Here is a 14,264-nt window from a genome sequence, read left to right as displayed (position 1 = left end):
CACATACTCTTTTCAGATTTCCATGATTTGTTTTTATTAAGTTTGTTTTATTAAAATTACATAAAACAAGCAGCTGTTAATTTATCAAGTTATAAATTCAGAGATACTGTGTATGTCATAAATTTCATTATTAGCTTCTCAGCCGACTCCCAGTCAAAACCACTACAGGCTTTCCAAGTAGATAGAGGAAAAGTAATTGTAATAAATAGCTCTTTTTATGTGTGTTTTGATCCCAGCCATTTTTTAAAAATGGCTTTTTAAGAACTTTTAATTTAGAGGACTCTGTAATAAAGTTTTGAAGATTTTTATAAACTTACTGACATAAATTTACTGACACATGTAGGTTCCCTAAGGTTGGGTTTTAAAAAAAATTTAGGTCTTTGGTGTTTTGGACAGTGAATTTATTGGTCTTAAAATTGATTTGTACCATCACATTATGCAGTTAGTAATTTTATTTTCCATTTAATTATCACTTTCCTGAATTCTCTCTTTAAAGGTTGTTGCTGTAGCCCATGCTGTTTATCAAGCAGTGCTCAGCCTGAAGAATATTCCTGTTTTGGAGACTGCCTATAAATTAATTTTGGGGGAAATGACTTGTGCCCTAAACAACCTGCTACATAGTCTACAACTTCCTGATGCCTGCTCTGAAATAAAACATGAGGCTTTTAAAAATCACGTATTCAATGTAGACAATGCAAAATTTGTAGTTATATTTGACCTCAGTGCCCTGACTACAATTGGAAATGCCAAAAACTCACTAATTGGGGTGAGTTTTTACTTGCAGTGCTTTGGTTTATTCTCACTTAACCGTCTCTTCATTGCATGTTTACCTATCTTATTTACTACTATTACCGTGTCAGTATTCCCAGAGTCACTGTAGAACACACTACCATATGTAGGACATGCCTGGATAATTAAAGTTGACAGGAATGTTTTCTTGCCATTGTGTTTTGCTTTCCTCTTCCTTTCCTTGACAACGCTTCAAAGATTTTTTGTATTTTATTTTTTAAAAAATGTCTTTTATGAATTTGTATGTATTCTAGCATGCTTATGAAAAATTTGTCAACATTTTCCACAGCTCAGATTTGTATAGTTCTTTTAATATGCAACTCCTTCTTCCCTGCTTTTCTCCTCTTCACTAACGTTAGTGCTTACATATGGTCTTCCTTTTTGAGTGCCTACTTTTCTCTAGGAATATTCATATATTCTTTTGGGAATAGAATAAAGATTTCTTCCTTTTAAGAAATTTGACGTGACCTTGCTTTTGATTGATAATTATTGCTTTATTTTTTTCCCTTCTGTTAGACCTTGCAGGATTGGAAGACATTACTTTTAATAAAAAAAAAAAAAGGATATAATTAAGGGATAAAGTTTTCTAAAAGAGAAGGGAGGAGAAAGTCAAGTTTGATGTTTAGATTTGCATGCTTTCCTGATTAGATTGCCTTGTATCACTCGATGAGTAGCAGTCCCTTCCCTCACTGCTAGTCATGGCTGATGGTGTACAGTAAACTCTACTCAGACCCTAAAATTTCATTGTTGAGGAATTCACATTGTATATAGATTTGAGGAGGTTTTTTGTCTTGCATTCTGGAAACAGGGAGAGTGGGTCAGGAAGGGGCAGTTAGGTGTAATGGAGTGTATTAGCAGCAGAAGGAAAAGGGAAGGATGGGTAAAGCTTAAGAGTGGCAAGATGTTCCTTTTTTCTCATTGGACAGGGCACCTTGCCATGTGTAGTGGTTCGAAAATTGAGGAGAGGCAATTTGCTACATTGGGGGGTACAGAGGACTTCGTTTAAATCAGGACTCAGTAGACTACAGCCTATGGGCCAAATACAGCTCAATATCTTTTTCTCTCTCTTTTTAAAAAAAATTACTTTATTTGAGAGACAGAGCGAGCACGAACATAAGCAGGGAGAGGGGCAGGAGGAGAGGGAGAAGGAGGCTCCCCACTGGGCAAAGAGCCTACCGTGGGGCTCGATCCCAGGACCCTGAGATCATGACCTGAGCCGAAGGCAGACACTTAACTGACTGAGCCACCCAGGCACCCGTTTTTTTCTCTTTTTAAAAAAATATCTTTATTGCTATATAATTCAAACATCATACAATTCCCACTTAAAGTGTACAGCTCAGGGGCACCTGGGTGACTCAGTCGGTGAAGCGTCCAACTCTTGATTTCAGCTCAGGTCATGATCTGAGCCACCCAGGCGCCCCTGTCATTTTAACTTTTAAAAATTTAAAATATTTTGAGGAATAAGCTTGTGTGTCTTGGAGGAGCCAAACATTTGTTTTCGTTTGTACATCATCAGATGTGGGCGCTATCTCCAACTGTCTTTGCCCTGCTGAGTAAGAATCTGATGATTGTGCATGGTGACCTGGCTGTTCACTTCCCCGCCATTCAGTATGCCGTGCTCTACACATTGTATTCTCATTGTACCAGGTACTTTACTGTACAGATACTTCTTGTAAACAGGGTTTTTTTTTTTTTTTTTTTTTTTTTTTCATTTTTATAGGGGAGGATGGGCTCTTGAAAGTATAGATTTTTAAAAATACGTGTTGACTTTGGAGTTACTTTTTTTTTTTTTAATTAGAGATGAAAACATGATTTTCCCTTTGTCTTCCAGGCACGATCACTTTATATCTAGTAGTCTTAGTTCTTCATCCCCATCTTTGTTTGATGGAGCTGTGATAAGTACTGTAACTACAGCTACAAAAAAACATTTCTCAATTATACTGAATCTCCTGGGAATATTGCTTAAGAAAGATAATCTTAACCAGGATACAAGGTAACTAAATAATACTTCCTAATATTAAGTGTTCTTAACTTTTATTAACTTAGCTATGTAATTTGAGGATAGGAAATCCAGATTATCGAGGTAGTAGGGTGGAGCAGTTTCATTATGAAACACTTCAAAATACAGCTTTATTATTTAGTCTAGGATTTCTTGTTCTTTCCCAAAAGAATTAAGTGAAACCTCCCTGCCCTGCAATGTTTTTTTTTTTAAAGATTTTATTTATTTATTTGAGAGAGAGAATGAGATAGAGAGAGCATGAGAGTGGGGAGGGTCAGAGGGAGAAGCAGACTCCCTGCTGAGCAGGGAGCCCGATGCGGGACTCGATCCGGGGACTCCAGGATCATGACCTGAGCTGAAGGCAGTCGCTTAACCAACTGAGCCACCCAGGCGCCCTGCCCTGCAATGTTTTGTAGAAGAATTTATCTGTAGAGGTGGTTTTAATATTCTTTGCTCCAACTTAATGCTAGTTTAGGGAAATTTTTTTTTCTTTCTTTTTAAGATTTTATTTATTTGAGAAAGCGTGCGAGCATGAGCAGGAGGAAGGGGGAAAGGGAGAGAGAGAAGCAGCTTTCCCGCTGAGCAGGGGGCCCCACATGGGGCTCCATCCCGGGATCCTGAGATCATAACCTGAGCTGAAGGCAGACCTTAACTGATTGAGCCACCCAGGCGCCCCGGGGAAATTTTCTTAAAAAGCATACAACTTTTTGATAAAGGAATTTCTATAGTTTGTTTTTCCTGTTGCTTGAGATGTTTAAAAAAACCAAAAGCAAAGTAATGTAAGAAGAATATATTTTTATATTTTTCTTTCTTTTTTAATGTAAAGTCAACTGGCTATTTTGTGTTTCAGGAAACTGTTAATGACCTGGGCTTTGGAAGTGGCTGTTTTAATGAAGAAGTCTGAAACATATGCACCTTTATTTTCTCTTCCATCTTTCCATAAATTTTGCAAAGGCCTTTTAGCCAACAGTAAGATTCTGTGATTTTTAAAAATTCTGTTACCTGCTCTTACAAGGGATCTTTGGTCATGAGAGAAAGATAGTCACTTGAACATTTTCATAACATGAAATGTGTAATTCCTATCTCAGTGGCAGATGCATAATCTGTCTTAACTTATTCTTTTTTTTTTTTTTTTAAAGATTTTATTTATTTGGCAGAGAGAGAGACAGCGAGAGAGGGAACATAAGTAGGGGGAGTGGGAGAGGAAGAAGCAGGCTTCCCGCTGAGCGGGGAGCCCGATGTGGTACTCAATTCAGGACCTGAGCTGAAGGCAGACGCTTAACAACTGAGCCACTCAGGCACCCCATCTTAAGTTATTCTTAATATGTAATTTGTTTTTAAGTGATTGTCACATTTTTAAGCTTATGTGAATGTTTTTACATTCCGTATACTTCTAAATTTCTTTAAGAAAATGGTTGAGATGAAGGCTCGTGACGTTGGGTTTTGTAAAATGTGTGATTTTCCCAAACGTTTCTACCAGCAAGGGTCCTAGGCAGGAGCAGGGCCTCGTCCCTGGGAGGCACTTAACTGTTGAATGAGTGAATGGGTTCGGGAAGTTACGACATGCGGGTATATAATTTCTTTTGGCAAGCTGAAAGTGTCTTTTAATTCCTAATAGCTCTTGTTGAAGATGTGAATATCTGTCTGCAAGCATGCAGCAGTCTACATGCTTTGTCTTCTTCTTTGCCAGACGATCTTTTACAGAGGTATGGACTAAAGATCCTATCATCTCACCCTAGTCCTAATAACTTAAAGCTGTTGCCACACTCATACTATCTGTTTCATCTTTTTGTAGGTGTGTTGATGTTTGCCGTGTTCAACTTGTCCATAGTGGAACTCGTATTCGACAAGCATTTGGAAAGCTGTTGAAATCAATTCCTTTAGATGTTGTTTTGAGGTATAACAGTTGTGTTGGAACAAAAGCATCCCACTGTTTGACTGCCTAGTAGTCCTTTAGGAAGAGACAAATTGCCTAATAGTGAATTAATGTCATGTCTCGTATGGCACCTCTCAGTGACTGAAGAGATGCCAGAGGATCAAATTGTGCAGGTCTAGAAGAAAGTAACAAAGTTTAATATTTTTTATAAACTTAGAAGCTCATGATAATAAGTACTGAATAATTTATATAATATATATAATAATATATATAGTAATTTTTTTTAAAAAAGATTTTATTTATTTATTTGACAGAGACGGCGAGAGAGGGAACACAAGCAGGGGGAGTGGGAGAGGGAGAAGCAGGCTTCCCGCTGAGCAGAGAGCCTGATGTGGGGCTGGATCCCAGGACCCTGGGATCATGACCTGAGCTGAAGGCAGACGCCCAACGACTGAGCCACTCAGGCGCCCCTATATATAATAATTTATAACATATTCCAAAATGTGTTTCTTAGTACAGTTATTTGAAGAATTCAGGTGTAGTCTTTATTGTTTTTGATTAAGTTAATTTTCAAGTTGTAACATCTCTATTTTGAAGTCTCAGTTTTATTTTTTCATTCCTACATTTAGTTAGCAAGGAAATAGCCCATTTACAGTATGAAGTAACCTTTTAACTAAAACATTTATTTTCTTTCTCCAGCAATAACAATCACACAGAAATTCAAGAAATTTCTTTAGCATTAAGAAGTCACATGAGCAAAGCACCAAGTAACACATTCCATCCACAAGATTTCTCTGATGTTATTAGTTTTATTTTGTATGGGAATTCTCACAGAACAGGGTAAGATTTTCTTTGACTCCTTCATGTGCGAAAGTAACTTAAATATTCTTGAATATCTTGACCCTATTCCCATTTTGAGGAGAAAATATGTCCGGAGTGGCAGAATAGAAAGTGATATCTTCTCAAATGGGTTATTTTTGTTTTCGGCAGTAAGAAGAATTGCTTTGAAGATAGTATCTTAAGAAACAAAAATGGGTTTTGAGATTGAAATATGTTGACAGTTAACTGTTCTGACCTAGTCATGAATGCTTTGGGGACAGGCCTAGGGACATAGACATTTTGCAGATGCTTAGTTGCAATGAATGTTTTATCCTGATAGCTGAAGTGTCCTAAGCCGTTTACCCCTAATAAGCCATCTACACCATACCCCATCCTGGTTTTAACTGTAAAAGACCTCACAATGAAAGATAGGGATATAATGCTTCTCCGTGTTAAAGGTTTTGCCTTTTTGAGGTAGGAAAAATTGTAGTCCCCTACTCCTATTCCTGTGGCAATTTTTTTTTTTTTTCATGAAGTTGTCATTGTCTGTTAAATATGAAACTGCTTTTCCCAGGAAGGACAATTGGTTAGAAAGATTGTTCTATAGCTGCCAGAGACTGGATAAGCGTGACCAATCAACAATTCCCCGAAATCTTCTAAAGACAGATGCTATCCTTTGGCAGTGGGCTATTTGGGAGGCAGCACAGTTCACTGTCCTCTCTAAGTTGAGAACCCCACTGGGCAGAGCTCAGGATACCTTCCAGACCATTGAAGGTAATCAGCTCTTTGTGCTTTTTCAAACTTTGTGATACAAATACTTTCAAACCCTTCTTATAGTAAGAAAGAATGGACTTCTTACCTTTGTTAAAACAAGAATTTGAGAGTATACGCTTTGTTTATCTTTAATACTCTGACAAACTTTCATCGAGTAATTGTGTTGACAACAACATGGTTATCTACTTCTGTTCAAAAACTAGGGGATTTAAAACACAAAAACAAAAACAAAAAAAAACAAAAACGAGGGGATTTGTGTAGAGAAAACATTTTTTTCCCCTAAAATAAGAGATCTTTCATGTTGGGAGTTTTGTTTTTAAATGATGGATGTACAGAGGATGCTTGATAAATGTGATTTTGTGAAATTATCTCCACCTTCTAGAATCTTTAAAGATTTCTTTTAAATTTGGAATGTTGTCTTTGCTTTAAGGTATCATTAGAAGTCTTGCAGCTCACACATTAAATCCCGATCAAGATGTTAGTCAGTGGACAACTGCAGACAATGATGAAGGCCACAGTAGCAACCAGCTTAGACTTGTTCTTCTTCTGCAGTATCTGGAAAATTTGGAGAAGTTAATGTATAATGCATACGAGGGGTGCGCTAATGCATTAACATCACCTCCCAAGGTTGGTTTCAGTGGGTTGAGTGTTGCTTTGTAGCATTTTCATGGGCAAGTCTGGCCGTGCGTGTACAGCTTAAATCACCATACTCTTGTGTATTTGAGACATCTATACCTAGAATCTTAACCAATCCTGAGCTCTTCTTTTTCTTTATTCTAAAGGTCATTAGGACTTTTTTTTATACTAATCGCCAAACTTGCCAAGACTGGCTGACACGGATCCGACTTTCCATTATGAGGGTTGGGTTGTTGGCAGGCCAGCCTGCTGTGACCGTGAGACACGGCTTTGACTTGCTTACAGAAATGAAGACAAATCTATCTCAGGTAAAGTGTATTTGGAGTTAATTTTAAATCTGTTAATTAGAAAAATTTGAGTTTAATTCCTTTATTGTGATTTAATCTATGGATGAAATAAGTTAAAATTTCTATTCATTCAAAACTTATATTTCAAAGGTTTTGATTCAGTATTTTGTAAAAGCAAGAACTTCCAAATCACCTATTCATATTTTGTACTTAGAACATGTCAAAATATGTATTACTTATGTTTAAGGTTGGAACTTTAAAGGTAATTCTTAGAAATTTGTAGAAGAAAATTCTCATCATAATTTTTAAGAATTATATAATGTATAGGAACGTATATATAATTTATAATGTATGCAAAGGTACATACAATGTTACATGGGGAAAGTGCTGGCTTATAGATGGGTTCAGTAAGTGGAATCCAAAAATAACAAATGTTTATTTATTTTTAAAGATTTATTTGACAGAGACAGTGAGAGAGGGAATACAAGCAGGGGGAGTGGGAGAGGGAGAAGCAGGCTTCCCGCTGAGCAGGGAGCCTGATGGGGGCTTGATCCCAGGACCATGGGATCATGATGTAAGCCGAAGGCAGACACTTAACGACTGAGCCACCCAGGCGCCCTGCAAATGCTTATTAATTAGATATAATATCAGTGAGCAGTGTTCAGACATAAAATTAATAATCTTTTAATTCATGGTTATTTATATTTGATTTTTGCTGTATAATTACTTTATATGTTACTCGTATAGATACCACAGTTTAAATGTTTGGGTAACTTAGTTTGTAAAGATTGACACCCATGTGTTTTTAAGGTTGTTACGTTTTGTAGATACATTATGCGTAAAATTTCAAGAATTCTGATCTAATAATATAATACCATTGTTGTAAAAATAACTGTGAAATACATTTGCCTTTAAATGGGCTTAGATTGTGATCAGTAGTAAATTTAGTAGATACTTAAATTTTAATGGTATTGAGATCTATGATTAATTTTTCTGAATGAACTCTCAGGGGAATGAATTGGAAGTAACCATCATGATGGTGGTAGAAGCGCTGTGTGAGCTTCATTGTCCTGAAGCTATACAGGGAATTGCTGTCTGGTCATCTTCCATTGTTGGAAAGAATCTTCTCTGGATTAATTCAGTGGCCCAGCAGGCTGAAGGGAGGTAAGTTGGAAGGAAGGAAATAGGTGATAGGTTGTCTTTACATTTAAATCCTCTATTCCTGGGGTGCCTGGGTGGCTCAGTCATTAAGCGTCTGCCTTCAAAAAAAAAAAAAGCGTCTGCCTTCAGCTCTCCCTCTCCCACTCCCCCTGCTTGTGTTCCCTCTCTTGCTGTGTCTCTCTCTGTCAAATAAATAAAATCTTAAAAAAAAAAAAATCCTCTGTATTCCTGGCTAACATTGTAGTTAAATGTTAAAACAGCTTTGTTCAGTTTCAGCAATTGAAACTTGCTGTAAGTCACTTTACTAGGAGTCATCTTTAGTCTGTTCTTTAAGTAGCAGCAAAACTTAGATGCCTTTTTTATTTATGGATTAGTAAGAAGTCTTCCTTAAAGTAAGATCTGCCCATTGTTTGGTAAATTAATTTCTTTCTTCCTTCCTTCCTTCCTTCCTACCTTCCCTCCTTCCTTCTCTCCTTCTCTTTTTGTCTTTCTTCCTGTATTTCTTTCCATCTTTCTGTCTCTTGATAGGGAGCAGGGAAAAGGGACAGAGGGAGAGGGAGAGAATTTCAAGGAAGCTCCATGCCTGGCACAGAGCCTGATGTGGGGAGATCTCATGATCCTGAGATCATGACTTCAGCCTAAATCAAGAGTTAGACGCTTAACCAGCTGAGCTACCAGGCGCCCCATACTTGTTTTATATATTTTTGAACTTGATCCGTAAATGATAACCTTTCATTTCAGAGTCTGGTACAAACTAGAGTACTTGCTCATTAGCCCTGTGCACTCAACATTTAAACTTACTTGATTTCGCTAGGTAAATGAACATGAACCATAATAGTCTGTGTATATTTTTGTCAGTTTTACCAAATCTGGAAAATGTAGGAAATAAAGAACTCATAATTCCATCTGCCAGTGAAAACTGTTAGTTTTGGTGTACATGCCATTTTAGTTCTTTTTTTCTTTCATATACAGTCTTTTCCCAGAAATCACTGTGTTTTTGCTGGTTACCTCATTTTGCTTTTGCCACTCAGCAATATTTTAAAAAATATTTTTCCCATGTTAAATATTCTACAGTGTTAATTTTATTGGAAGGTAAGGTTATTTCTTATGTTTTTTACTAATCTTAATGTACCATGGTACTTAATTCTTTAAACTATAGCTTATAGTTGTGTTTATTTTCTTTGAATTCATTCCTTCAAGTTGATTTACTAGAAGAAAGGCTATAGACCATAAGGCTTATGGTACATTCTTTTGCTAAGTTACTATACAGAAAACTGTTTACAGTTTAATCCTTAACAATAGAAAAATAACCCCTTCCCTTCACCTTTGTACTGAGGGTCTCTGAAAAACAGCCCTGCCATCATCATCAGTGAAGATAGTTTTAATTTACATTTGTTTATTAATGATTAATAGTAGGACTTTCCCCATATGTTCTGTTGATCATTTGTGATTTTTAAAAATGTAGATTATGTCTTCATGGGCTCTCATTTTTTCCTGTATTGATCTGTGAGATTTTATTATACAGCGAGATTGTTGATGCTATCTAATTTCTTGATTTGTAATTTGTTTTTAATATTTATGGTGTTTTTGGTACTTAAAAGTTTCAAATTATGTCATTAGTATCTGTTACTTTTTGAATTCTTAAAAATTTATTCTTCTTAGCCTTTGTGTACATTGAAATCAGATACTTACCAGTATTTTCTGTTCTATATTTTTTTTAAAGTGAAGGATACCTTTGTGTTTTTTCCCTAAGATTTTATTTATTTATTTGAGAGAAAGAGAGTGAGAAGGAGAGAACGAGAGGTGGGAAGGGGCAGAGGGAGAGAGAGATGCAGACTCCCTGCTGAGCAGGGAGCCTGATGCGGGGCTTGATCCTGGGACCCTGAGATGATGACCTGAGCCAAAGGCAGACTCTTAACCGCTTAACTGACAACCCCCCAGGCGCCCCTTCTGTTACTGTATAATGCCTTTTTTTTTTCTTTTAAGATTCTGTTTATTTATTTTTTTGAGAGAGAGATATGTGCACAGTAGGGAAGGACAGAGGGAGAGGGTGAAAGTCTGAAGAGACTCCACACTGAGTGAGACGCCTGGTGCAGGGCTTGAGATCATGACCTGAGCCGAAACCAGGAGTCCAGACGCCCAACCAACTGCGCCACGCAGTCGCCCCTCCCTTTTTTTTCTTTTTTGAATTTATTTTCATTTGTTGTGAGGAAAAAAATAAAATTTTGTGCACCCCAACCCCACACAAAATAATTAACTCATTGTCTCCACTCGGTTTATTTATTTCCCTGCTCAATTTGTTGAGTGATTAATTTTTTGTTTGTTTTTTTTTTTGGACGTGAGTTCTGTGGATAATTAAAAATAGCGACTGTTTGAATTTGCATTAAAGGTTTGAAAAGGCCTCTGTGGAGTACCAGGAGCACTTGTGCGCCATGACAGGCATCGATTGCTGCATCTCCAGCTTTGAGAAATCTGTTCTCACGTTGGCCAACACTGGGCGGAACAGTGCCAGCCCCAAACATTCTCTGAACGGTGAGCCTCTGGAATGGAAATAAAAAGCTGTAGTCAGATAGTTTGTACTGACGATCTTACCGTGTATTTTTAGATTTCTGTGCTCTTTAAAGTATTTATAACTGCCCTGGATCTCTCTGTTTTATAAAATACATTCACTCAGGTGAATCCAGAAAAACTGTGTTGTCTAAGCCAACTGACTCTTCCCCTGAGGTTATAAATTATTTGGGAAATAAAGCGTGTGAGTGCTACATTTCCATTGCTGATTGGGCTGCCGTACAGGAGTGGCAGAATGCTATCCACGACTTGAAGAAGAGTACCAGCAGCACTTCTCTCAACCTGAAAGCTGATTTCAACTACATAAAGTAAGGACTTTTTTCATTTAAATAAATTTTCAGTAGCTTTAAAGTCTTCCTCTACGACAGAAAAATATTGAAATTGGTCATACCTACTATTGCAAGATATTTGAAGTTCTAATAATATTGCTGTTTGAAAATGACTACAGTGAGAAACCAACATTAGAGGTGAGGAAGGTATTCATGCAGTGGGAAAACAGTCTTGTCACTGTTGAAACAGTCATTCGGTATTGATTCTTAGAGCTTACAAAATAAATATAAAGAGAGATTTGTTACTGCTTTAGAAAGGGTCACATTTGATGACTGTTTCTAAAGTAGGTTTGAATTGATTGAAAATATTCTAAGGAGTGCAGTTTATGAACATTTGTAAATTAAATTCCCTTTCTTGTCTTTTTTCTTCTTGTTGTTCCTCTGTGTATTTATTAATACCTTAATTTAAAATGTATGTACTGGGGTGCCTGGCTGTCTCAGTTGGTAGAGCATGCGACTCTCGATCTTGGGGTCATGAGTTCGAGTCCCACATTGGGTGTAGAGATTACTTAAATAAATATTTAAATTTAAAAAACTCCACAAAATATTCCCTTAATTCAAAATCTGTATACCCGTAAGTGGCTTGGACACAGGTCATTAGCTGTCCTTCTCATCGAGAAGCCCAGCTTCTAAAAAGTAAATGTGTTAATGGGTAATTTCTCCATTGAGCGTGTACTATATGTCAGTCAGTGGGGTGCAACATTTCATGAAACACGAGTTCTGACCCTTGAGGAGCTCCCTTCTAGAGGAGACACAGACAGACAGACAGACAAGGTTGGGAATGCCATCAGCATGACATTTGAGCAAAGACTTGAGGAAACCGGTCTGATGGAAGAATTATGTGCTTTGAGTGTTCTGGAAATACCCTGGAGGCCACTCTGGTTGAAGCAGAGTGAATAATAAGAGATAAGGGAAGAGAGTAGGAGGGAACTGTGAGAAAGACTTTGACTCCTAATGAGAGAGAAAATCTTAGGTGAGATTTGAACAGGAGAGGCATGTCCTGATCTGACTTAGTGGTTCACTCTGCTGTGTTGTGAAGAGACTAGGTGGATTGATGGCAAGGGTGGTGGCATGTAGACTACTAACCTGTGGGACAGAGGTAGAGGGAGAAACAGACACTAATTGAAGTAGGAGCACACAGGACAATGAGGTGTGTTTAAGGTGCAAATGAAACATGCAGAGGAGATTGTTTAATAAGCAATTAAGAATTGGATTTGGAGCAAAGGAGAAAAGTCTAAGCTAGAGAATGATTTGGGGATCATTTGCATGTAGGTGACAGTAAAAAACCCTCTTTTCAAACTCCTGTGTACTCCAGAGCCTTTGTAAGCTACCCAGTTACAGATGAAGCCCTGGGGATGGGTGAGTGAAAAGTAAAGAGGGCCAAGGACAGAATCCTTACAAGCATCTTTGTTAAGGGAGGGGAGGTGAAGCCATTGATAAAAAACACAAAGACACTGAGGAAGGAAGAGTTCCGAGATGTAGGAGAACCAGACTGGGGTAGTCTGCCTTGTTAGGAGTTCCAGAGACTGCACGCAAGAAGAGCTTTGGAGAGAGAGAGAGAGAGAGAGAAGGAGAAGCAGCCAGGCTGAATACTATCGAGTAGTGAAGAAACTTGGAAATCAAAAGCTCTAAAGGTTACCTGGATAGTGAGTTCTTCATGAAGCAAAGGGGAGGAAGCTGTGGCTGGAGGACAATGTTGTGTATTGAAGTATTGGAGAGACTAAGTGTTCTTTTAAGCTCAGGGGAAGGAGTGACTAGAAAGCAGAGGTTGAAGAAACAGGATAAAGAACATTGATTGAAGGATTAACTGGAAAAAAGGACCCTCCTTTTTTGCACCCAAGGAAAGTAGTTGGATATGGACAGAGTTTTGGGAGCGGGTAGATGGTGGATTAAGAGTAAGAGTAGAGGGGCGCCTGGGTGGCTCAGATGGTTAAGCGTCTGCCTTCGGCTCAGGTCATGATCCCAGGGTCCTGGGATTGAGTCCCACATCGGGCTCCCGGCTCAGCGGGGAGCCTGCTTCTCCCTCTGACCCTCTCCCCTCTCATGCTGTTTCTCGCTCGCTTGCTCTCTAAAAAAAATAAATAAAATCTTTAAAAAAAAAAAAAAAGAGTAAGAGTAGAGGAAATGAAAGCCTGTTGGGCTGTGTGTGTGTGTGTGTGTGTGTGTGTTTTGAGGAGTCAGTCATTAGCTGAGAGTGTGAGGGCATTGTAGAGCCTAGTGGGGACACAGGGAACCTGCCACTGGAGAGAAGTCAGACCCTGTAGTGGCAGGAATGATAAGGGTGTTATTACCAAACCTCGACAGTTCCATCAGTTGTGGCTCACATGAGAAGCGCGTGGTTGCCTTGGTCCAGGCTTGGAGCTTATAAGGGGGAGGCAGATGCAGTCATTGATGTTACATTTCTAGTGCTGGATTCAGGCTGTGTTGTAAGGGAGGGGCACAGCGAGAGGGACAGGAAAAGAAGAGTGGATTAATGGAAAAGAGAGATTAAGAAACCGAGTCATGTCTTGGTTGGAAAGCAGCTATAGTAGGAATGGGAACAGAGTCTGAAAGTAGCAGCCAGTAGGTAGGGAGCTAGAAGGCCTCTCGTCCTAGCATTGATGCCACATGACTAAAGGAGTTTCAGAGGCATAAGGAGATGGAAAGGAAGAATTCTTTTAAATAAGAGAAACAGCAGGGTGCCTGGGTGGCTCAGTTGTTAAGCGTCTGCCTTCGGCTCAGGTCATGATCCCAGGGTCCTGGGATCCAGCCCCACATCGGGCTCCCTGCTCAGCGGGAAGCCTGCTTCTCCCTCTCCCACTCCTCCTGCTTGTGTTCCCTCTCTCTTGCTCTGTCAAATAAATAAATAAAATCTTAAAAAAAAAAAAAAAAAAAGAGAGAAACCGCTTCTGTGAAACACGTTGGAGAAGGGAGAGAGGGAGGGAGGCCAGCAGTGAAAGGTGGGATGAGATGGAAGGCTAAGATAATAGAACAGGAGCCCCCCAGGGGCCTGGGCTTTAGGTGGGGAATGGGGCCATGTAGCGAAT

The 14,264-nt window shown here is 38.6% G+C and overlaps 1 protein-coding gene across 3 annotated transcripts in view; it reads left to right on the top strand.

The window, feature by feature from the left end:
• Nucleotides 1–14,264, top strand: part of SMG1 (SMG1 nonsense mediated mRNA decay associated PI3K related kinase) — a 104,371-nt gene that overhangs the window by 46,455 nt on the left and 43,652 nt on the right. For all 3 annotated transcript variants that reach the window (XM_035022360.1, XM_035022359.1, XM_035022361.1), the window contains 13 exons: nucleotides 497–766; nucleotides 2,306–2,436; nucleotides 2,621–2,782; nucleotides 3,639–3,757; nucleotides 4,407–4,494; nucleotides 4,584–4,685; nucleotides 5,364–5,504; nucleotides 6,058–6,257; nucleotides 6,688–6,884; nucleotides 7,040–7,201; nucleotides 8,190–8,344; nucleotides 10,731–10,873; nucleotides 11,016–11,217. In XM_035022360.1, the coding sequence (XP_034878251.1) occupies nucleotides 497–766; nucleotides 2,306–2,436; nucleotides 2,621–2,782; nucleotides 3,639–3,757; nucleotides 4,407–4,494; nucleotides 4,584–4,685; nucleotides 5,364–5,504; nucleotides 6,058–6,257; nucleotides 6,688–6,884; nucleotides 7,040–7,201; nucleotides 8,190–8,344; nucleotides 10,731–10,873; nucleotides 11,016–11,217 (2,072 nt within the window). The remainder of the gene's footprint in view (nucleotides 1–496; nucleotides 767–2,305; nucleotides 2,437–2,620; nucleotides 2,783–3,638; nucleotides 3,758–4,406; nucleotides 4,495–4,583; nucleotides 4,686–5,363; nucleotides 5,505–6,057; nucleotides 6,258–6,687; nucleotides 6,885–7,039; nucleotides 7,202–8,189; nucleotides 8,345–10,730; nucleotides 10,874–11,015; nucleotides 11,218–14,264) is intronic.

The sequence above is a fragment of the Mirounga leonina genome, unplaced genomic scaffold (assembly GCF_011800145.1).
Source record: "Mirounga leonina isolate KUSES-001 unplaced genomic scaffold, KU_Mleo_1.0 Mir_175, whole genome shotgun sequence".
NCBI lineage: Eukaryota > Metazoa > Chordata > Mammalia > Carnivora > Phocidae > Mirounga > Mirounga leonina.
This window is presented reverse-complemented; position numbering and strand designations above follow the sequence as displayed.